Source organism: Nilaparvata lugens, chromosome 2 (assembly GCF_014356525.2).
Source record: "Nilaparvata lugens isolate BPH chromosome 2, ASM1435652v1, whole genome shotgun sequence".
Lineage (NCBI taxonomy): Eukaryota > Metazoa > Arthropoda > Insecta > Hemiptera > Delphacidae > Nilaparvata > Nilaparvata lugens.
In genome coordinates, this window is record NC_052505.1 from 47,142,029 (window position 1) to 47,165,326 (window position 23,298).

Sequence of the window (23,298 nt, forward strand, 5' to 3'; positions counted from 1 at the left end):
TGAACTCTCTTCATAATCAAAATACCTACTCGCTTCATGCAAAAATTAAGGTGTATAAGACAATAGCATATCCTGATAATTCTAAAACAATCTATTATGATAAATATTTCACCGTTGATTTCATATGTTTGGTATAGATTCTTCTATTTCAGTGTGTTTCCATGTATCGGTAATTGACGTTATTCCTCCCATGCTATTGACATTTATTGTATGGTGAAGAGACTATGATCATGATTTAATCAGGACTGCAGTTATAAAGCTCTGAAATTCAGGTATCGTGCTTACTGAAGTGAGACGATGATTAAAAAATGTTATTGCCCTCATCAAGCAGGCTCAGCTGGAGAGGAAATTCATATCGACTTGAGTGGAAGTTTCCATGTATCGGTATTTGACGTTATTCCTCCCATGCTATTGACATTTATTGTATGGTGAAGAGACTATGATCATGATTTAATCAGGACTGTAGTTATAAAGCTCTGAAATTCAGGTATCGTGCTTACTGAAGTGAGACGATGATTAAAAAATGTTATTGCCCTCATCAAGCAGGCTCAGCTGGAGAGGAAATTCATATCGACTTGAGTGGAAGTGGAGGATGATTAATGAGACGCCACTCTTCAAAGTTGCGGTTTTTCTTGTCTCTTGTAGACAGAAACTCGTTTCCTGATGTCTCGAGAATATAATGAGAAAAATCCAAGCCTATTGACAATCTCTTATTTAGTTTTCCTCTACAATGACCATGCTGTTTCCTGAAAATGTAGTTTCCACAGATACACACGTAAAGCTTACAAAGTACAGGAACATGATAGGGAAAGTTGTAGAAATAGAACGAACTCCAGTGAAAGGAAAATTACTATAATAATGATAATATCAACTATAATACTCAGTGATGAGCACAGCCACTTAATGAGTATTGATTCATAATAATAATGATAATTATGGTCATCCTCATAGCCAAAGTCGTGGAATGCATCAGATCCTTGCATAATCTACAACTTTACGTCATCATGTGCTCAAGATATTGTTTGAGCTCCCATAATGCTTCCAATAATGGTAAACAACTTCGATATATTAGTGAAATTCTCACGACTCTCTATTACAGACTGATAGAAACTTTCCAATAGCCAAGTTTGAGTAGTTGAAAGACTATAATGCAGATCAAGAAAATGATCCATTTTCTCAGTTATTTTTTTCATTTAGTAAATCCATCATCAACATCATCATCTTCCCTCCTCATAATGCACTTTTTTCATAATTTATTAAAGTAGCGTTGACGAGTACTTTTGACTCAAGGCCAAAATCGTTGTCCGTCTTTGTGTTTGATTGTATGTTCTACAATAACTTTTAAACGATTCGATCAATCAGCCTCAAAATTTCAACACTTATTCTCTTATATCACCTTTTCACAGATTAAGTTTGCTGAACCATAGAATTAACTCACTCCTTTGTCCGTTTTCAGGATATAACAAATTAACATCAAAAGTGCAAAAGGAAAAAATGAGTTGTCAGCTGAATAAATGATAATTTAATGCAGTTTCAACTATTTCTTCCTTCCATTTGTAACAGCTGATGCTATTCGGGAGCTAACAAACAGACTATCTATCTTTTATGTACAATCACAGGATTCCAGCTGAATAATATACTACTTTCACATCAACTCGCTTCCGTTAATGTCTGTCTGTCTGTAACACACGCGTAATATATTGATCATACTACTTGTGGTAGCAGCTTTGACATAAGTATTGTTACTGGGAGAATGAATGGCAGAAACCACACTTCAATATCTCAAACCGTTTCGAAGATATTTACAGTTGAATATAATAGTTAATGGAATGAACGAGTGAATAAGAAATACGACAGATCTACAATTAAGTTTCAAAGTTTCAAATATGTGAGTGGAAAGAGTGCTAATATCTACCATAATTATATGAGTGATGAACTTGAGCAAGTGATGACTTGAGGAAGAACTATGAGGTGTTTTCTTTTTTAATGTATATCAACCTCTATTATTGAAGATTTTCATAAAATATGTGCGATTTGAATAAATAATGTGTCAAAGACAGGGTTTTTCGCGATTTTCTCGAAAGCGGCTCCAAAGATTTTGATCAAATTTATACCTATAAAAATCATTAATCAACTGCCACAAGTCCCATATCTGTAAAAATTTCAGGAGCTTCACCCCATCTATGCAAAGATTGATTTTAGATCCCAATTTTCAGTCTTCAGATACAATTCAAACAAAATGATTCATCAATCTGAAAAATACATTTGTAAAACTAAACACTTTTTCAATCCAGAAAATAAAAATTCGGTATGTGCTTATACAGGGTGATTCATAATTATGGTAAAATAATTTAATACGTGATAGTAGAGGTAAAAATGAGAGAAAATGTTCTCATAAACATATATCCATAAACGCTCCATTAGCGAGCTATACAGGGTGAAAGATTTCGCCCGGAATTCAGTTCCTCTGGTGAAATACACCGATGCTGAATTGTTTGGGGACTAGTTTTTGAAAAACTTATGCTGGATTCATATGAAAAAATATCTGAAAAATTGAATAAAACTAGTCTGGAAGCTGTAGTGAGAGTAGTTTTTGAGAAAAAAGTTGAAATATGCAAAAAATCTAAGTAGAAAAATACAGACTTCTACGTTTGATGCCCAATAACTTTCTTCAATGACCAGTAAACAAATAATTTTTCGCTATAAAAATTGTAGAGAATTCAATTCTGAAAAGTATCATGTAAGCTGTGTGAACTAAATTCAAATGAAATGTATTCTTATGTAGTACATTACACCACAAAATTTCGCTGTTTTATGAGGAGAGAACTAATAACTCATAGGTTGAAGCTGATTGCAAAGAAAACATGGATTTTAATAACAGCTGATTTATTTTGTTTCAAATGAAAAAATATTTGAAAGAAATTTTCAGCTAAAAATTATTTTCAGAAATATTTTACCTCACTGTTGAACAAAACAACAAACTGTTAGCTGCGTACTCATACTCGCGCTTCCAACCCGCACCGAGCAAGCTCCTCCCTCGTACCGCCCTCGTACCGCCCTCGTACCACCATCGAACCACAGTCGCACCGCCCACGCACCCATCATGAACGTTACGGAAGATGTTAGATCTTCTCCCGTCCCCGGTCGAACCACAGTTGCTCCCCGGTCGATCATCAATCGCTCTGCTGGAGTGTTTTTACTTTCCTTGCCCTATTACCATAGGTAAGGAAAGTATTGCTTTCCGAAGAAGATTAAGGTGGATTTCTTAATTCTAAATTTCTATACGTTTTAAGGCAAGGTCCCCTGAGTCCAAAAAAGTGGTTTTTGGGTATTGGTCTGTGTGCGTGTGTGTGTGTGTGTGTGTGTGTGCGCGCGTGTGTGTGGTGTGGTGTGTGTGTGTGTGTGTGTGTGTGTGTGTGTGTGTGTGCGTGTGTGTCCGTGTGTGTCCGTGTGTGTGTGTGTGTGTGTGCGTGTGTGTCCGTGTGTGTCCGTGTGTGTGTGTGGTGTGTGTGTGGTGTGGTGTGTGTGTGTGTGTGTGTGTGTGTGTGTGGTGTGTGTGTGTGTGTGTGTGTGTGTGTGTGGTGTGTGTGTGTGTGTGTGTTGTGTGGTGTGTGTGTGTGTGTGTGTGTGTGTGTGTGTGTGTGTGTGTGTATGTGTGTGTATGTATGTATGTGTGCGTGTGCGCGCGCGCGTGTGTGTGTGTGTGTGTGTGTGTGTGTGTTGTGTGTGTGTGTGTGTGTGGTGTGTGTGTGGTGTGTGGGTGTGTGTGTGTGTGTGTGTGTGTGTGGTGTGTGTGTGTGTGTGTGAGTGTGTGTGTGTGTGAGTGTATATGTGTCTGTGTACACGATATCTCATCTCCCAATCAACGGAATGACTTGAATTTGAAACTTGAGGTCCTTACAATATAAGGATACGACACGAACAATTTCGATCAAATGCAATTCAAGATGGCGGCTAAAATGGCAAAAATGTTGTCAAAAACAGGGTTTTTCGCGATTTTCTCAAAAACGGCTCCAACGATTTCGATTAAATTCATACCAAAAATAGTAATTGATAAGCTCTATCAACTGCCACAAGTCTCATATCTGTTAAAATTTCAGGAGTTCCGCCCCATCTATGCAAAGTTCGATTTTAGATTCCCAATTATTATCAGGCTTAAGATAAAATTTAAACAAAAAATTTTGAGTGGAAAAGATTAAGCATGAAAATCTCTACAATAATTAATGTTCAGTAAGATTTCCACCTAAAATTGAAAATAAGCACGAAATTCCAGAAAATGTTATTATTTCAATTGCAAGCTGTTGGCAACTGTTGATTCTATCAAATGATTCACTATGAAGAGATAGCCGACCTCGTATGTCTCCAGCTTTATTGTCCTGTCACCAGCTGGCTCAGATCTTTGTTTATAAGTAGACTTGAGATGCGCGTGCACACTAGCGTCAGGTGATCAATTATCATAACGGCAAGGAAAGTTGTGTGAGTGCGCCACACCAGATTTTTTGATTAATCTATTAAATAGTTATTTGTAACCATTTCACTTTGCTTTTGTGTTAAGTGTTTACTTTTCAAAAAATTGCAGGTAATTTTAGACATTATTCATACTCCGAATTAGCTGACATGCATTTGATGTATGGAATGGGACACTGTAATAGTACTGAAGCAAGACGTTTGTATCAAGAGAACTTTCCTAACCGAGTATGTCCAAATTCAAGGTTTTTTGCCACTATTCATCAACGTCTGTCTGGAACATGTTCTTTGATATCCAAAGAGCACATTTATTCAGACAGACCTCGATCTACTATGACTGTTGAGTTAGAAGAACGAGTTCTTAATGAAATTTATGAACATCCAGAGAAGAGCATGAGAGAATTGTCAGTGCAGTTCAATGTCAATCAATCTATCATTTGGAGGATACTAAAAGATCAACAATTACATCCATACCACCTTCAGTAATTGCATACTTGCATACTCTATTGCCACGAGACTGTATTCCCCGTGCTGGTATTTGCCAATGGTTTTTAGAAGAACTTGTTAACCCAAACTTTTTAACAACCGTTTCATTCACTGACAAGGCACACTTCACAAGAACAGCTATCGTTAACGTCCACAACCAACATATTTGAGCAGATGAGAATCCTCATGCCATCAAACCTAATCTTCCACAACATCAGTTTTCAATAAACATTTGGGCAGGAATCATAGGAGATCATCCACTTCTGTTCGAGCTTCCTCCCAGGCTTAAAGGCATAATCTACTTAAACTTTTTGAGAGAGGAGCTATATTTATCTTACTTGAAGATGTACCTCTCCAGTTGCGCCAAAACATTTGGCTTATGCATGATGGAGCTGCAGCACACTTCAGTGTTGCTGTTCGTGAACACCTGAATCACAGCTTTCCAAATCAATGGATAGGCCGAGGTGGGCCAGTACCATGGCCAGCTAGGTCACCAAACTTAAATCCTTTGAATTTTTATCTTTGGGGACACTTGAAAACCTTAGTATAGAATACTCCGATTGATACCATTGAAGAACTCCGATTAAGGATTTTGAACGGAATAGAAATGATAAAGCAGACTGGAATATTTGAACGGGTCCTACAATCGATGAGAAGACGTCTGAACATAATACGCATTCAGAACAACGGAGGTCACTTTGAACATCATATTTAGTCTTTTGGTTTGAGTCTAATGTCATTTAGATATGTTACTTTCATATAAAAATATAACTTTTAATACAAAACCCAATATTTTATTTGCAATCAGCTACAACCTATAAGTAGTTATCAGTTCTCTCCTCATAAAACAGCAAATTTTTGTGGTGTAATGTACTACATAAGAATACATTTTATTCAACTTTTATTCAAATTTAGTTTACACAGCTTACATGATTCTTTTCAGAATTAAATTCTTTACAATTTTTATTGTGAAAAGTTCACTGGTTATTGAAGAAAGTTATTGGGCATCAAACGTAGAAGTCTGTGTTTTTCTACTTAGATGTTTTGCATATTTCAACTTTTTTCTCAAAAACAACTCAAACTACAGCTTCCAGACTAGTTTTATTCAATTTTTCAGATATTTTTCCATATGAATCCAGCATAAGTTTTTCAAAAACTAGTCCCCAAACAATTCAGCATCGGTGTATTCCACCAGAGGAACTGAATTCCGGGCGAAATCTTTCACCCTGTATAGCTCGCTAATGAAGCGTTTATGGATATATGTTTAAAAGAACATTTTTTATTATTTTTACGTCTACTGTCACGTATTAAATTTTTTTACCATAATTATGAATCACCCTGTATAAGGGGTATTTAATAAAAATAAGTATTTTATTTTGCATTGGCTCATCAAAAAACATGAAATTAACAATAATGGGCTTCAATTTGTCTGTAGTATTAGTTACTGTGGATGAAATATGTATTTTTCAGGCAGTGGCTTGTCAGGTCGATAATTGATTTAGAAAAGTGTGCATTTTGATTCATGATGATTAGGACTTCATCAACAGGCATGTTGGGGTACATGGAAATGATGTCTAAACTTGCCAGTATGTCCCCCGAGTTTAGGGTTATGTTTTTTATTTGGTTGATAAAATCATAGGAGTTTTTCACATATGATTGTGATTCTTCAAAGACTGGCTGAATGAGGTTGGCTATGAAACGTTCAAGTTTCTGGGTAGGTGAGTTAATAGCACTCACAATAATTATTGGTCTGAGTAGTGTATCCAGCTAGGCCTGTGTATTTTTGGAAGGCCATAAATTTTTGGGCACCTTCTAGATTTCTCTCTCGGAATTAATTTAAGTTGGGTATCTGGGTCGATGTCTGATTGTCTGATTTTTGACTTTGTAATTTTCTCAAGGTAGGTCGTGGGGTCTCGTTGAACCGGCTTGTAGGCTGCATCTTTAAGGATATTCTCTAGTTTTTCGTTATATATTGTTTTATCCATAACTACTGTAGAGTTACACTGCTGGTAAGATCACTATGGAGGGATTTCTAGGAATGGTTTTCAAGGTTGTGATTTCTTCTTTCGGTTAATTGGGCTTGGGAGGATTTGATTTTTTCAGAATATGAAAGATTTCTTGTCTGATTTCTTCTGCTTCAATGTGTTTCAATTCTTCAAGACTTGGTTCAATAGAGGATATAATTTCCTCATGGAGTAAGGTTTTGGGGGTGATTGCAAAATTAAAACCTTTTTTCAGAACATTCTCTTCAACTTCGGATAATTTGTGGCTTGAAAGATTGTATACAACTCCCCTACTTGTGTTTACAATTGTCACTCTCCTAGCCTTATTGTCTTTAATCTGAAGGTTGTCAAATTTCTTATTTAGTTTCTTAGTTTTAAGGGTTCTGTCAGTTTCAGTTTGCACCAAGGGCAAAAATGTTTTTCCGGATCTCATTCTTTTCTAGTCCTCAGCCTACGGCCTCGGACTTGAAAACCGATTTCGAGCCGGAATAATCTCATTTTCTGCTCTAGGTGCGAATTATACTATTTCCGATCATTACATTTTCAGATATGAACGCCCAAAGTTTAAATTTTTGGTACAGAACATTTCAAATTCTGTAAGAGATAAATCAATGAGATTTAAAGGATGAATTCTTCATGGTATTGTTGATTGAATAAAACAAAAAGTTTGAAAATATCAATTTTTGAGAAAGTGATTCTTCAATTTACTAATGAATTGCCAAAAATAAGTTAGTTGAGTTATTTTTGGTAAATAAAAGAATAACTTTCTCAAAAATGGATATTTTCAAAATTATCTAGTTTTATTCAATCAACAATACAATGAAGAATTTATCCTTCAAATCTCATGGATTTATCTCTTACCGAAATTGAAATGTTCTGTCTCAAAATTTCAATCTTTAGGCTCTCATATCTCAGAAAATAATTATCAGGGAAAAATGTTTTCCTAAGAAATCTTTTTTATTTTGATAGCTTGATAATAAATACAGATTGAAAAACATTGAAAAATATCACCAGTAGCCTAGTACCATCAGTTTATTTTCAGCCTTTGCACAGACTTAAGACGTTGACTGCAAGATAGTATTAGGCCTACTTAACTTGCCAAGTAATTAAAACTACAATTTCTACAACACAAGCTTGTCTAACACACCTGTTTTATTAAGTAGAACTCATCTGACCTTAGCAAGGGAAAATTCCTTCACCAATTCTTCAAGATCTAGGGACTGAGTTATTTTATGTTCCCTAGACCATTTAGTCATTCCTTGGATATTGTTGATCTTAGAAAACTCTTCATTAGCTCGAAATTGGAAAAGCTTCTCATATAATTTTACTATCCACATCCAATATTGTGGATTTATTATGTATTTGTATTTTAAAGTTTCTCTTTCCTTAAAATTTTCCGCCCCCAAAATCTGTCACCCTGGGCGGCCGCCCAGTCCGCCCACCCCTAGGTCCGGCCCTGGCATTTGACGGTGGTTTGAGAAAGAATAAGAAGAGCACAAGTGTTAGGAAAACTCATAGTGCCTCCCTAAGGAAAAAAGCTATTGCTCAGTTGAAACAGCATATTGCAGGTAGAGGTTTCTATTTGAAGCCATACCCTCCAATCACAAGTGGTCGTATTTTGATTCCCCCCAACCACCCCTCATCATATGATGTGAGTTTATTCCCACAGAAAAAAAGTTAAAAAAGGAGTTAAAAAACGTAGAAAGACAAAGAAGGTGAAAAAATAAATATTGATGGTAATTATTGTCTAATCACAATCTAATAAAATGGTGTAAATTATTACAAATTCCCCTATGAGGTGTATACATGATAGATACATTACCTAATAAAATTCTAAAAAATGAGAATTGTATTGTTAATTTAGACAGTCAATCTGGACATGGCACACACTGGGTTGTGTATAAGAAACAGTGATCAAATGATTACTATTTTGATCCAATTGGTAATCTACAACCACCTTATAAATTGAATAAATATTGGAAATAAGAAGCAGGTGTGAATATTTTTTACAATGTTGAGTACATGCAACCATTAAATACCGATATTTGTGGGCACCTCATGCTCTTGTTTTTCGCGAACCAGTTGTAATCCAGTATTTGTGGTGAAAACATACAAAATGGTTGTTATTACATTATGATCTAGATCAAGTGACCTCTATGAACATTTGCAAGAAATTCTCGATTTGAATAAAAATAAAGAATGGGAAATTGGATTGATTAATTTCTGTACTTACAATAGCATTGCAAATGTTATAAAAGGTAAAAATTCTAGCATCAAATATGGTGATAAATCATCATGGTGATAATTATCTTGATACGGGTGCATATGTAGTTGATGATATTATATTAGCTTTGAAGACTAAGTTGAATAGCGATGAAAAGAAACTTAATATAAGAGCTAACGCGAATACTATGGAGCTTGAAATTTGTTCTGATAAGCCTATTGACTTCACATTGTCTACTTCAATAGGAAAAATGCTTGGTTTTGATAATGTTATATTACAACTGAATAAATGGCATTATTCTCAGCATTTAGTTAGCATAACAAATATTGAGTCTATTGTAGTTGAGTGTAATATAGCGTGTGGGAGTTTCTCTAATGGTAAACAGAAACATATTATATACGAGTTTTCACCCAGAGTGCCTAGTGGATATTTAATAAATGAAACCCTTAATCCAATAATCTATATGCCTTCAAACACACATAGAATTCGAAGCATAAATGTAAAGGTAAAAGATCAAGAAGGATCGTTTATTGATTTCTGAGGAGTTATAATTACAATTAGAGTTCACATTCGTGAAAAACAAGGAACTTTAAATGGGATTTCTCGTTTTCAAACCTCACACTAGCATTTGCTCACAGGAGCTCATTAGAGACTCGAACGTGATAGAGTCAACACCTAAAAAGCTACGTGCTATATCACCGAAAAGCGCGAGAATATTGGAAAAGTTGGGATTCATAGTAGATTGGCATCATGTACGGTGCAGCAATTAGTGAAATTCTTGACATTGAATCTCAACTCGAGTTCTATAATGATATTACTAAATTTCAGTTCCATACTCATACAGTATATTCAGGTCAAGAAATTGAACCCTCAAATGAGGCTCGCATCCATGTGGCTTCTATGGATCAGTACAGCCTTCCCTGCAAATCATTTATATTTATTGAAGGGGGAGTGGAGTGTACAAAACCAGCTGCGAAGGCTGAGGATGCTCCGATAGAAGCCAAGTATATATTATCCAGTAACCTCATTGGAAATCTCTTCGATGAAATTCGATATGAATTGGCTGGACAACAAATTTCTAAATCAAGACTAATTGGATTAACATCAACAATTGAAGCTATACTAGTGAAAAATATAAAACACTTATTGAAATGGGCTGCTTTTAAATAAATAAAACAAATAAAACTTGTAGCACCCTTTATTTATTAAAAAGCTATTGCTCAGTTGAAACAGCATATTGCAGGTAGAGGTTTCTATTTGAAGCCATACCCTCAATCACAAGTGGTCGTTTTGATTCCCCCCACCTCCCTCATCATATGATGTGAGTTTATTCCCACAGTAAAAAAGGAGTTAAAAAACGTAGAAAGACAAAGAAGGTGAAAAAATGAATATTGATGGTAATTATTGTCTAATCACAATCTGATAAAATGGTGTAAATTATTACAAATTCCCTATGAGGAATAGGAGTTTGCACTCTGGGTGAAAACTCGTATATAATATGTTTCTGGTTACCATTAGAGAAACTCTCACACGCTTATTACACTCAACTACAATAGACTCAATATTTGTTAGAGAGAGAGAGAGAGAGAGAGAGAGAGAGAGAGAGAGAGAGAGAGGAGAGAAAGCATCATCATTATCATCTTCTTTTTCTTCTTTTTTTTTTATGTATTGAAGAGATTGATTGATTGATTGATTGACTGCCTTTATTAAAAACCTAGGAGGGCGAAGTTAGGGCGCAGCCGGCCCTCTCTTACACTTAACCCTCCAATACAATTCTAAGTAAAACTAAAAACTGTACAACAAAGATTATAAAATAAAAAAAAAACTAATTTTACAAAATAATAAAAACTTCCAAATAGCGAATGAAAGAAAGAAAACAAAATTAAAATTTCTTTCTAATTTGAATCAGTGAAAAGAAAGTGGAAAGTGAAAACGGAAGAAACGTCAGTTCAAAATCCATAGATCATTTCGATAGAAGTAGAAAAGAGGAAAGAGAGGAATAAATTGAAGAAGGAAGAAAGGACACACACACACACACACACACACACACACACAACACACACACACACACACACACACACACGTTAAGGTTCAGTGAACATTCCAGCCGAGTCCACCAGCTCTGATCCACCGCAAGACAGCCGCGCCGAACCGACGATGTCCCTCAACAAGCCTTAGCTCAGCAGGCAGAGAATTCCACAAACTACAGGCTGTCACAAGGAACGACTTGTTGTACATAACAGTCCTATGTGTTGGGACAGCCAGCAGATGGGATCCATGCCGCGTTCCTCCACGACCAAAATCACCCAAGTAACGGTACTCTACTGCCAGATACTTAGGGGTTCTAGTTTTCAATATCTTAAAGAGGAAGCACAAAGCATGATGTGATCTACTCTCACGCAGCTTCATGAGTTCAAGTCTGTTAAAATATTCAGTTACATGGTCGTCACGTCTCAGGTTAAAGATAAAGCGAACACAGTAATTATGTGCACGCTGCATCCTCTGCAGAAGTTGAACTGTCATGTCAAGAGTCACAATGTCACAGTAGTTGAAGATCGGGAAGATCAGAGTCTTGACCAACATAACCTTCGTTGAAAAGGGAATGAAGTCAGAGATCCTCTTCAATGTCATGATCCCCCCAATTACCCTGTTACAAGTCTGAGTCACGTGGCTGGTCCAGTCAAGAGTCCTTGTCATTGTAAGTCCTAGATTTTTCACGTCAGAACTGTATTGCAATTGTATGTTATTCAATTTTATAAATGGTCCGTTAGTTATGTCAAGTGTGTTTAAAAGTCTTGAATAACCTATCACTATTGATTTTGATTTAGTCTCGTTAATTTTTAGTCCATTATTCTCAGTCCATCGTACCAAACGAGTCAAGTCAGCATTAACTTCATCAACTGCGATGTCGAAGTCATTTTTCTTGCAGTGCCGGTATATTTGCAAGTCGTCGGCATACAGGTGATGTCTGGTCGTAAGTAGAGTGCTTGTCACGTCACTTATGTAGATGCTGAACAGCAGAGGACCCAATACCGAACCCTGAGGAACTCCTCTGTTCACTTCACGCCACCGTGAAGAGGCATCCCCACTCTCACACACTGACACCGACCTTGGAGATAGGACCTCACCCATGCCACAGTGGAGTTTGAAAAACCTAAGTTTCTGAGTTTATAAAGTAAAGTAGGATGGAAAATGCTATCGAATGCCTTACTAAAATCTATTAGGACTAGAACTGTTAACTCTCTACCATCCATAGCCCTACGAATGTCGTCAGTGACTCTCAGGAGTGCAGAGGTGGTGCTATGACCACTACGGAACCCCGATTGAAAGTCACCAATCAATCCAGAACATGGATAAATGAGCTTAATGGGAGTGAACGATAATTTCCAGAACCTTGGACAAAACGGACAATAAGCTTATAGGCCTGTAATCAGATGGAGAGAGAGGGTTAGGGATCTTGTTCAAGGGAATCACTATGGATAGCTTCCAGTCATTAGGAAAAACGGACGTTAAAAGTGAGGTATTGATCAAATGGGTGAGAAATGGGAGAATAAAAGGAAGGATAATTTTGATGAACTTGATTGGGATACCGTCTGCACCAACAGCGTTACTCTTCACTCGATGAACAGCCAAGAAGACCTCTTGCTCCGTGACATTGGAGAAGTAGAAGTCCTCATTGGATGAAAATCAGGCAGAGAGTCAAAGTGAGCACGAGCTTGGTCCAAACTTACAGGGATGTCAGTGAAGAAGTCATTGAGATCATCCAGCGAGTGAGCAACAGTCGGTACCTGCCTCTCCTTGCCAGCCCCAATCTCCCTCAGAGCACGCCAAAGAGATGAAGTTGATGATCGCTTTGAGGAGATCAAGTTACGATAGAATGTAGATTTCGCATTTCTAATTGTTTGCTTGCAAGAGTTTCTCAAACGCTTATAATGGTTGAAATCATTGGGGCTTTTTGACGCTCTTGCAATTTTGCACCAATAATCTCGATCCCTCATTAGCTGGCGTATCTCATCTGTGAGCCATGGAGCAGGATCTCTGGTTACTCTGCGATTTTTTAAAGGAACGTGTTTTTCAAAAAGAGAAACTATATTGTGGTTAAGAATGTCCAACATAACATTAACATTGTTAGTTGGAATATCTGTAACCAGTCAAGGTTAATTGCATCATTGAACAAATTGTGATAGTTGATATTTTTATAATCTCTGTAAGTGATTATTTTTGGTTTAGGTTTAGGCCTCTTAATATTATAAACTAGGAATATCATATCATGTGCAGAAAGGCCTGGAAAGGGGATCTGCCCATGGCACACAGCTGCTCTCACATCGGCAACTGCAATAAGATCAAGCAATGTGTCCGAAGTGGATGTATGGTGCGTAGCTTGGAGAGGCAGCAAGGTCATACCATTCGCAAAAAACATAGTGGTCAGTTGTATTTTGTCATGAGTATCAGGTCCAAGTAAGTCAGTATTGAAGTCACCCATGATAGCCACATGTTCATAGGGCACCATCAGCTCAAGTAGTGCTTCCTCAAATTCTGACATATACCCAATATGAGGCGGCCTGTAGCAAACTGCTATTAACATTTTAACTCCGTTACACTTAACCTCAATAAACATGTATTCAGGTCTAGCTGCACGGGAGGTATCAGAGGAAAACTTATGAACAGGCAGCAGAGAACGCTTGACAAATGCAGCAACCCCTCCCCCATTCTTGTGTAACCGGTCATTCCGAATGAGCACATAATCCTGGAGTGCAACAAGTCGATTAGGGATTGTCGGTTTCAACCAGGTCTCGGATATAAGAATGACGTCACAATCTTTGCCCTCGAAAGTGTGCCTAAATTCATCTATATGACAGAGAAGGGATTGCGCATTAACATGAGCGATCTTAAGTCGATCCGGGAAAGGAGAGAATGCCCGCTTGAGGGAATCGCCGACACTCAGCGCGGCCGCATCGTCATCCTGCTGCATAGACAAGGTGGCTGTGACGAAGCTGCAAGGCAGAAGAGAGGGGTGAATCGGCGAAACAATGAGAAGCTAAAAAAGATACACTTATCACATTCATACTGAAACACACACACAAAGAAGGAAATAATAGAAGAAATATAGGAATCATAAGAGATAGAAGAAGAAATAATCAAGTGAAGAAGTCAAGCGCTATGAAACGATAAGATAACGCTATATTAAATGGCCTAGGCGGTTCGGCTCCATTGATAATTATAACATACTAATACAGTTAATGCATATAATATAACTACTACAAGAATAACGAATATTGATAGAAGAAAAAAGAAGCAGAAGGCTGATAACTCAATCAAGATACTGTAATTAGGTAGAGAATTAGAGAGAAAAAAATATATATATAAGGCAATGAACTGCATGCTGATAAATATAGGTATGAGCGATAACTTATTTACATTGTGAGACAGAAAAATGAGAAGATTACTTAAAAAATATATATAAGTAAAAATAATAATAAAAGGAGTAAATAGTCGATAATAATAGGAAAGAAAATAATGTTATCTTGTAACTTTATGTTGACTAAGTGATAACCCTACCGATTAGAAGAATTAGAACAGAGAACGGAGGCAACATATAAGTGAGGCGTAGTCACGATAACGGGATGAGAAAGACAACCAGATCACAATCACAAGAACACGTGAGATTCTACTCTTCATTCACACACAGAAATACAGATAATGCAAAAGTAGCGTCAAGACAATAATTATATACTATGGATTTGACTGAATGGAAGGTTTTGCTGATAAGAAATGCTATACCGACTCAGATTTCATCCAACCAGCTGACTGACAATGAAGAGAATTAAAAGAGTTAAAAGAACTATAAAATAAAAATAATTAATGACTAATTGAATGAAATTAAGTGGATGAATGAATCTTATCAGTTAAATTGAATTATAGAAGTGATCTGAATTAACCGTAATAATCAGCTGAAATAAGCAATAATTTACTGAATATTATTAACTGCAATAATAATATGAACTGTCAATTGGGTGAAATGATTAAATGTACTGTATAATAAATGGAAAAAAATATATGTAGCCTATATAAAATTGTTCTTTTAGGTAATTCTCAATTCAGAGTTTTAGTCCAAGCTGAAATGCAAACAGAATAGATACAATATTGTTGCTCACGACTCACTGGAATGGATTCTGTCACCCTCGCGCCACATCACTCTGCCGTCGACCGTCCACGCATTCCGGATACCCACTCTGGCGGCAACCTCGCAGAAGTGAGCATGTCTTCGTCTAGTAAGGTCCTCTCTTATGGTGACATCAGAACCCTTGAGCTGCCTCCTCGCCGATAACACCGAGCGCCGGGTCTGGTAGCTCACGAATTTGACGATAACAGCTCGTGGTCTCGTCTGAGTCACTCCAGTTCCCGGAAGACGTCCCACTCTGTGGCAGCGGTCGATCTGCGCTGCATCCACCGCAATTTTTAATCTTTCACCACATAGTTTTGTGACAATTTCGGTGATATTTTCTCCTTTAGTCTCCGGCAGGCCAAATATTCGAACATTATTACGCCGTTGATACTGTTCTTGAGCGACTAACTTGCGCTCATACGATTCGGATCGAGATGCTGCCTTTTTATTGATGTCCTGTATTTCCGCCTCTAATGAGTCGATTCTTTTCTCCGTCGCTGACAAACGCGGTTCGTACTCGCTCTGGATACGTGCTTTAATCAGTTCATCGAGAGTATCATTTAGTTTTATCACAACACGGTCAACGAGACTGTCAAGGAACTTGTTATCTGACAAGAGTTCGGCTACAAATTGTTTAAGCATACCTTTATCAGCGGCCACCCCTCCCCCTTGGTTGATGACGAGGATGATGCGGACGACGGGCGATCGCTTGATGCCGAACCCTTATCGCTGCCGGTTGCGACCTTGGTTTGCTTGCTCCTTAGCACTGCTGGCGAAGAATTAGGCATGATCAAAATAAATTGTTAAAATAACAGCAACCACTAAAGATGAGAATTTGAAATTGGAGTGATTGAAGATGAGCACACACTGCACAGGTCAGCCAAAAATCAGAACTCAACTATAACAAAAACTTGCAAAACTCGAGAAACTAACAGGAGCCGAAATGAATAGCGTCAGGCCGTTAACATTCTATCTCTTATCTCAAGAGAGAGAGAGAGAGAGAGTGAGAGCGAGAGAGAGTGAGAGAGGTTCATTCTAATTGGCGGGGGAGGGTGAGAGAGACGTTCTTCTCCTTCTAAGAGGCGGTGGTGGAGCGGGGTTGTGCGGCATGAGTGGGGGAGGTGGGTTGTACACAGGATGGGTGCAGTTGGTGGGTAGAGGAGGGGAAAAGTCATAAAAAAAAGCAATGAAACATACACCTACCATCTACTAGCCTTTATTTCCTTCAAATCAAAGACCCCTGTTTCACCCCTGTTTCCCTCGGAATAGTCTGTTAAAATGCAAGGAGATTTACTAGTCGTATTGGAAGAAGTTCATAGAGCTTGCTTGATAGACTTCCATGCCCCACCTTGTCAAAAGTCTGTGCCACATCACAGAAAACTGCTGAACATATTGATTTTTCCACTGATGGATTTTCTATTATATTGGTGATTCTATGAACTTGGTCCAAAGTGGAATGCTCCCGCCGGAAACCGAATTGGTGAGCTGGAATTGGGTTCTTCATTCTTATTATTGGTGACAATCTTTTCATCAGAAATTTTTCAAACTCTCTGAAATCACAGATGAGAGAGATATAGGGTAGTATGATTCTGCTTCTTGTGGATGTTTCCCAGGCCTTTGCAACATGATGACTTCTGCTACTTTCCAGATTGAAGAAAAATGCTGCAATCGCAATGATGTATTAAAAAAAGTTGGATATGACGGCACCAAGATGGCAGGCGTAAATTTCGAAACTATAGAAAGTCAATTGTTTTAATTCGAATAGGATCCCCAATGGAACCTTCTGAAAATTATATTTGAAAGAAATGTCTAGCTGTTTTCATAATATTCCCACCAACTTCGTTTATAGTTATAGTTATAGGTACCTACTTGGAGACCAATACGCTATTCTATTTTGATTTTAGTTGATAAGAAATATCAATGAAGGTATAACTAATTCGTTCAGCCATCTATATTGGACTAACTGGAGGTTGTTCCACACGCATTCACATGACAATAGAATCTCTGCGTTTTGAAGAGAGCTTGCCACAAGTTATTTGTGTTTGATGATTATCTACATCGCCGTTATTCATGTGATATCTGAAAGCCTATTGTATATTTGCAGGTGACAAGATGGCAGCCATATCGAGGAGAAAGTCATCGTCAGGCTCAGGAATCGACGTGATGCTGTGGTTTGTGGTGCTGCCTCTGCTGGTGATCGCATCCAGATAAGAGATGAGTCACGAGTCGAGTTACAAATGAAACTGATCCGATGCGATGCGAAGCGCGCTTTTAGTGCGTGAATGAGGGAGGCGGCTTGACGGTGATGCTCTGCTCAAGCTGAGGCTTGTCGAGGAAGTTTACCGAGGATCTGCGACGGTATTCGTCTATGTTGACGACGGGTTCAGCGGCTTCACAGGAAACGGAGAGCAAAACTGTCTTCTAATCTCCACAAGCGCTGCCAAGGAGAAAGGATCGCGTAATCCTAGACAATCTCTGTCAACACACTTCATAAAATCCGCTGCCTCAATTCTCAACACTGGAGCGAGATGCAGATCTCCCGAACGGAGGGGGGCCTGCCTGCTCGTTCACAATACTGTTAATCTGTCGAATCTTGCTCGGATCTAACCTCACTTGATTAACAGTCGGTGTGATGCCGTCGCGCCAGAACTGAACTGAACATAGTTTACTGTTTCCAATCCTGTTTCATCTTCTCGAAATAAGTTATCACCTCTAATAGTGTAAATACTGCTGAATCTTGCAACAAATCTACAGCAAGTGTAAAATGTAGCGTTGGCGAAGTTATTGAAGTGGATTCTCTGCGATGTTTTATAAGAGATGCTGATTTGACCTCACAGGATCTGCCCATTATTTGAATTAATGGAACTATCACAACGATAAAAATACTTAATTAGTAACATGAACATTGTAGCGGTCTTTGTGTCAAGAATATAGAAGTGAAATTATTGTTGGAATATGTGATTGTTGGCTGTTTGAAGATTGTTTAATCCCAGTTTTCCTATATTCTCATACTATTGCTCCATCTTGTGTTTATCAATTGTGAGTTGTGACTTATTTCTAAAACTGGAGCTGTCTTCCAGATAAACTTCCATTCAGCTTGGAAATGCTCCAATTGTTAAGCTCGTAGTTTCATTAGTAATATTCAATCCTGAAAAAGTGCAATTGAATTAGTCCAATCATATTGATTGAATTGATTTAGCCTAATATCGATTGTAACCTCATAACGGCATAGGCGTTACCAGTTTCTCCTTTTATGTTGAGTTTATAATGAATTCGATTTCATGATTAAAATCATGCCTTCGATTTGTGAAGTTTGATAAGAGAATGATCGAGTAACAAGAAAGAAGCAACATTTTATACAAAACAAAAAACATAAATTGATGATTTTAATTGAATTGCAAAGTTTCATCAACTCTGTAGCATGATTATTTCCCTGATATTTTTGTATAATGTCAATTGGAGAAGTGTTTCTACTTATTGAAAACAATGAACATTGAAGCCCAACATGAACAACTTGGACATGAAGTTATTGAAGGGAGCTTGATAAACTCATAAGAACATGAAACTTCAATGAGAAATTGCTTCTTCAAAATTGTTTGTATCCAAACAATGTATTTCGTATTTTGCTTCATCAATTCATATTCCGTTGCTGTATATAATATGATTATTAAATCCACAGTGTAGTGGTATCTATTATACTTATTGAATCAGGACAGAGTCTCTAAAAACAAAAATATTCGTGCAATATTTTACATAGTGAGTACTCATTCATGGGCTGGAACATTCTTAAAATTGAGAATGAGTCATGGAGTAATAAATGGGAGGTGCTACAAGAATAATCCCTATTTTATATTCAACATTTCATAATCTATTGTACCGTGATCGTGTGGACCTTCTTGTCAACGATTAACTCAACATTCAACATCCATAGGGGTAACTATACTTACCAATTGAATCTCTTTAAAATTTATATGTTTAGATTGAAATGTTATGGGCAATTGTTGTTTATTCGACCATCAATGTATATTGTGGAGTTGTAACATTTATTATCATTAGAAACTTTTCATACTATGGTTCACCAGCCAAAAGAAAAGAATTTTGTACATAGACTAAAGTGAAATTTAACTTTTAAGCCGTTAAATTAATTTCTCAGAGCTTATTATATATCACGCTCATTACATGGGCACTAGATAATTAGCATTTCAATTGTGAATATTGTAAATAAAAAAAATATTTGATTCTTGTAACTACTGATTTTTTGCATGATGGAAAGATGTATTATCAAAATTTACTGTTTTCATCAACATATGTGGAAAATAAAAATATTATTGTGAATCCCTTCCATTATAGTCATTATTAACCCTTTCGACAAGATCAATCGCTCTATAAGAAACCTTATAGGTTGGCCTGAAACTGCAAAGCATTTAAACATTTAAACATTTCAGCTTTGTGTGATGATAGACAAGGATAGTGAACTGATGTTAGTAGAATACTAACTTCGGAACATGGATCTCATTATACTAGTTATATACTCCTGCTTCAGCAGTCTGCAAATAACAGTGACTCCAGCTGATGAAATATCTTCCGCTCACATTTTCATGTAATTCGATTCAAAACTCAACTCCGTTAATTAATCTCCAATACGGTCTTTTGTCCAACAGTCAATTATTGAGCCCGAATGAAGTTAGAGTCCAACACCTCAAAGGACTTTGTGAGTGATGAAGCAATTTCTGAAACGCTGCGTACTCAAACAGGAATGAATTGAAGACTGGTATCGGCGCATAATGCGATAAGGGGGCAGCAAGTGACTATTGTAGGAGCCCATATGGGCTAGCAGGAGAGGTGTTGTTAACTGTGATGGGAATAATGGGCCTGCAAGCATCCTTCTAGTAGCCTATTATCCAGCTGACCAAGGGTCCATATAGACTGGAGACTGGAAAGCCAAGGCAGATGCGCAGTCTGTTCCTTACAAGTGCCCCCCTTGGATCAATCCATCTACACGCACAAACCCCCCCCCCTCACACTGGCACTACATCTTGAACCCCCTTGACTTCAACGACCTCGTCCCAACCGGCATGCACAAAAAGCATTTGTGAGATTCAGAGAAAACGGAGATGGCGTACTTGCGATTGTCAGAATAAATAAGCACGTAGAGATCCTTCAAGCTAAGTAGTGAGCGTACCCCACCCCTTCCCTTGTACACAGGAGTGATGACTCCAAATTTGAATATAACCCAGCAAAGGGTACACATACACTAGCCTGGTTGGGTGCATTTTGTAAATGAAGCTGTTGAATAATATGTTGTTGAACAGTTCGTGTTGATATGGAAAAGTTTTCAGAGAGAAGTTTGTTGTTAGACTTTACATTATGCACTAGCTAGGCTAATTAAAACTCACCTCTCACCAAAATTGTGAGGATGATGTCAAAGCAAAATAAATACAATATGAGTTACAGATCCATGATAATGCGTATGAACTATGAAACATGTGAATTTTTGAGGATGCCAAACTTACCAATCTCGTCTATGAATCAGTGATATATTCAGAGTATATTATAAATACATATATATATATATATATAATATATATATATATATATATATATATATATATATATATATATATATATATAATATATATATATTTCCATAAATTTTTGATATGTCTTCGAATCTTCAATCTTCTAAATAATCACGAAGCCTTCGTGATTTAGAAGATTGAAGATTCGAAGACATATAAAAAATTTATGGAATTTGAAAAGTTTGTGGAGAAGAGATGAAATTCAGTCCACTACAATGTGATGTGAAATATGTTGGAGTAGTACTCTCCAGTAGAATAAGTAATTAACTATTAGTGCTGAGTGTTCACTATAATTCACATGAAATGTTAAATGTACAGTGAATTCAAGATGCATGTTTATCATCAAACATCATCGTATTTGAATATATATATATATAACTTTTCAAATTCCATAAATTTTTGATATGTCTTCGAATCTTCAATCTTCTAAATCACGAAGGCTGGAGCTCTTAAAGAAGAACCTGTCTGTTGAAGCTCTTCAACCGCCATTTTTCACACGACAATTAATAAAATAGAAAGAAACGACTCATCAAAACTGATTCACTGGAATGAGACAGCAAAATGAACTAACTTCTCTTTTGAAATATCATTCTAGAATTTCATATTCTAATGAAATAGGAAGCATTAAAATATCTCAACTACAGTATTAAAGCTATAACAATGTTGAATTTACAAGTACAATTTCTTCCCAATATCATGAATATAACTAACTAGAGGGTATGGATATCTGTACAATATCAAGCACTGATCGATACTCAATAACTGTGTATAATTAACGAAGAAGCATGCAATTTATATTGTATGCTTCCTCCGTAGGACAATCTATTTCAACTCATTCAAATCTGATTCTGTGATCGAACAAGCCAAAAAATCACAGCTAAAGTTCTCCATCAGACCCAGTTTCAGTTTCTCCTAGGTTTTCAGGTTCGGAACAGAGCAATCACAAACGCCTGAGAGACGATAATTGTTCAACAACAACAGTATTAACAGCAACCGTAACCAACAACAGTAACAACTCTTTGTATAGCTCATATGGTCATCGTCAATGCCGATGTTCTATTTTAGGTAAAACATTGATTGAGTGTAAACATTTACACAACTGATCACAATAGGCCTACACTAGACAACTGACAAATGGAAGATGTTAGCCGGAGTGTGATGCAATCAACAATGATTTTCTCATTAGAAGATGAACATACAAAATGATTTTATTGCTCAAAGTAGTTGAAAGAGGGATCATAACAATGATAATTTTTAGCGCCCACATGCTGGCTAGATGAAAGTTATAATTAATTACATCAAAAGAAAGACAAAATGTAAGACTTCATCTGATAAAATTTTTAGATTACATATTAAGAAATTGGTAAAAATACTTGCGCAAGTTTAAAGATTGTATAAGAGGTATTTTATTGGATAGTAACGAGTCAATTCATATATCAAAAGATACACCAATCAAAAGAATACTAAGTTCTAAGCTGATAATACAAATGTTCATATGATCATTAATTTTTATAATATAATTTGCGATAATATAATGTAGCTCTGATTCATTAGATAAATTGATCTATCTATTTCCGTCAGGTGCCGAATCTTGCACCCTGAGATATATAATATATATTTATTGGAAGCCTATAGAAATTAATATATATTTGATTATTGATTTATCAATTTACCATGCTCTGATTTGAGAAGTTTATATTTTGAAATAGAATTATCCAAATCGACAAGCATCAGCAAGTTGATGTCAAAGCTACATGCAGATAAATGCATATGATCATGGAGTGAAAGCACATGGTAGCGTTTCGTGCTATAGAACTCAAAAAATAGTATTAACCTGTGATATTTATTGATTTCGTTTCTTGTTTATTATATATTATATATTTCTGTCGCTCTATATATTTATTTTTGTTTTGACTTATTTTTTGACATATTGTTAATATATGTATCAAATTTTTATGGTGTACTATTCATTTTATTCCTCAATACTATAGGATATAAGTTATATATATATATATATTTTTTATAAATTATCAGTATTATTGTGGAAGCTCATGTCTGGGCCTATGAAGATTTTAGTGAGATTATATCCTAGGAAAACCACGACCAGATTTTATAATTATTAAAATAACTCTCATGCTCTACCGATTGACGCCAAGCAAGAGGCTAAGCGTTACTCCACCAAAAGTAACGTGACAATATAAACATAGACAGACTTCATCTAGGAAAAGCCACACCACTGCGAATTCCATGACGGCGACAATTCCAACTATTCAACCACAGCTTAAAAATTATCTGTGTGAGCCATCATGTGATTTGCAATGGTGTACACAAGGCTTCTTCATGATTTCCACAGTATTCCATTACCATGATGCA

At 36.7% G+C, this 23,298-nt stretch overlaps 1 protein-coding gene across 4 annotated transcripts in view; it reads left to right on the plus strand.

Annotated features, from left to right (window-relative positions):
* Window positions 1–19,687, plus strand: part of LOC111052995 (neural cell adhesion molecule 1) — a 522,721-nt gene extending 503,034 nt beyond the window's left edge. For all 4 annotated transcript variants that reach the window (XM_039421336.1, XM_039421337.1, XM_039421338.1 and 1 more), the window contains one exon: window positions 17,451–19,687. In XM_039421336.1, coding sequence (XP_039277270.1) covers window positions 17,451–17,557 — 107 coding nt within the window. In that variant the 3' untranslated portion in view covers window positions 17,558–19,687. The remainder of the gene's footprint in view (window positions 1–17,450) is intronic.
* Window positions 19,688–23,298: the final 3,611 nt, after the last annotated feature.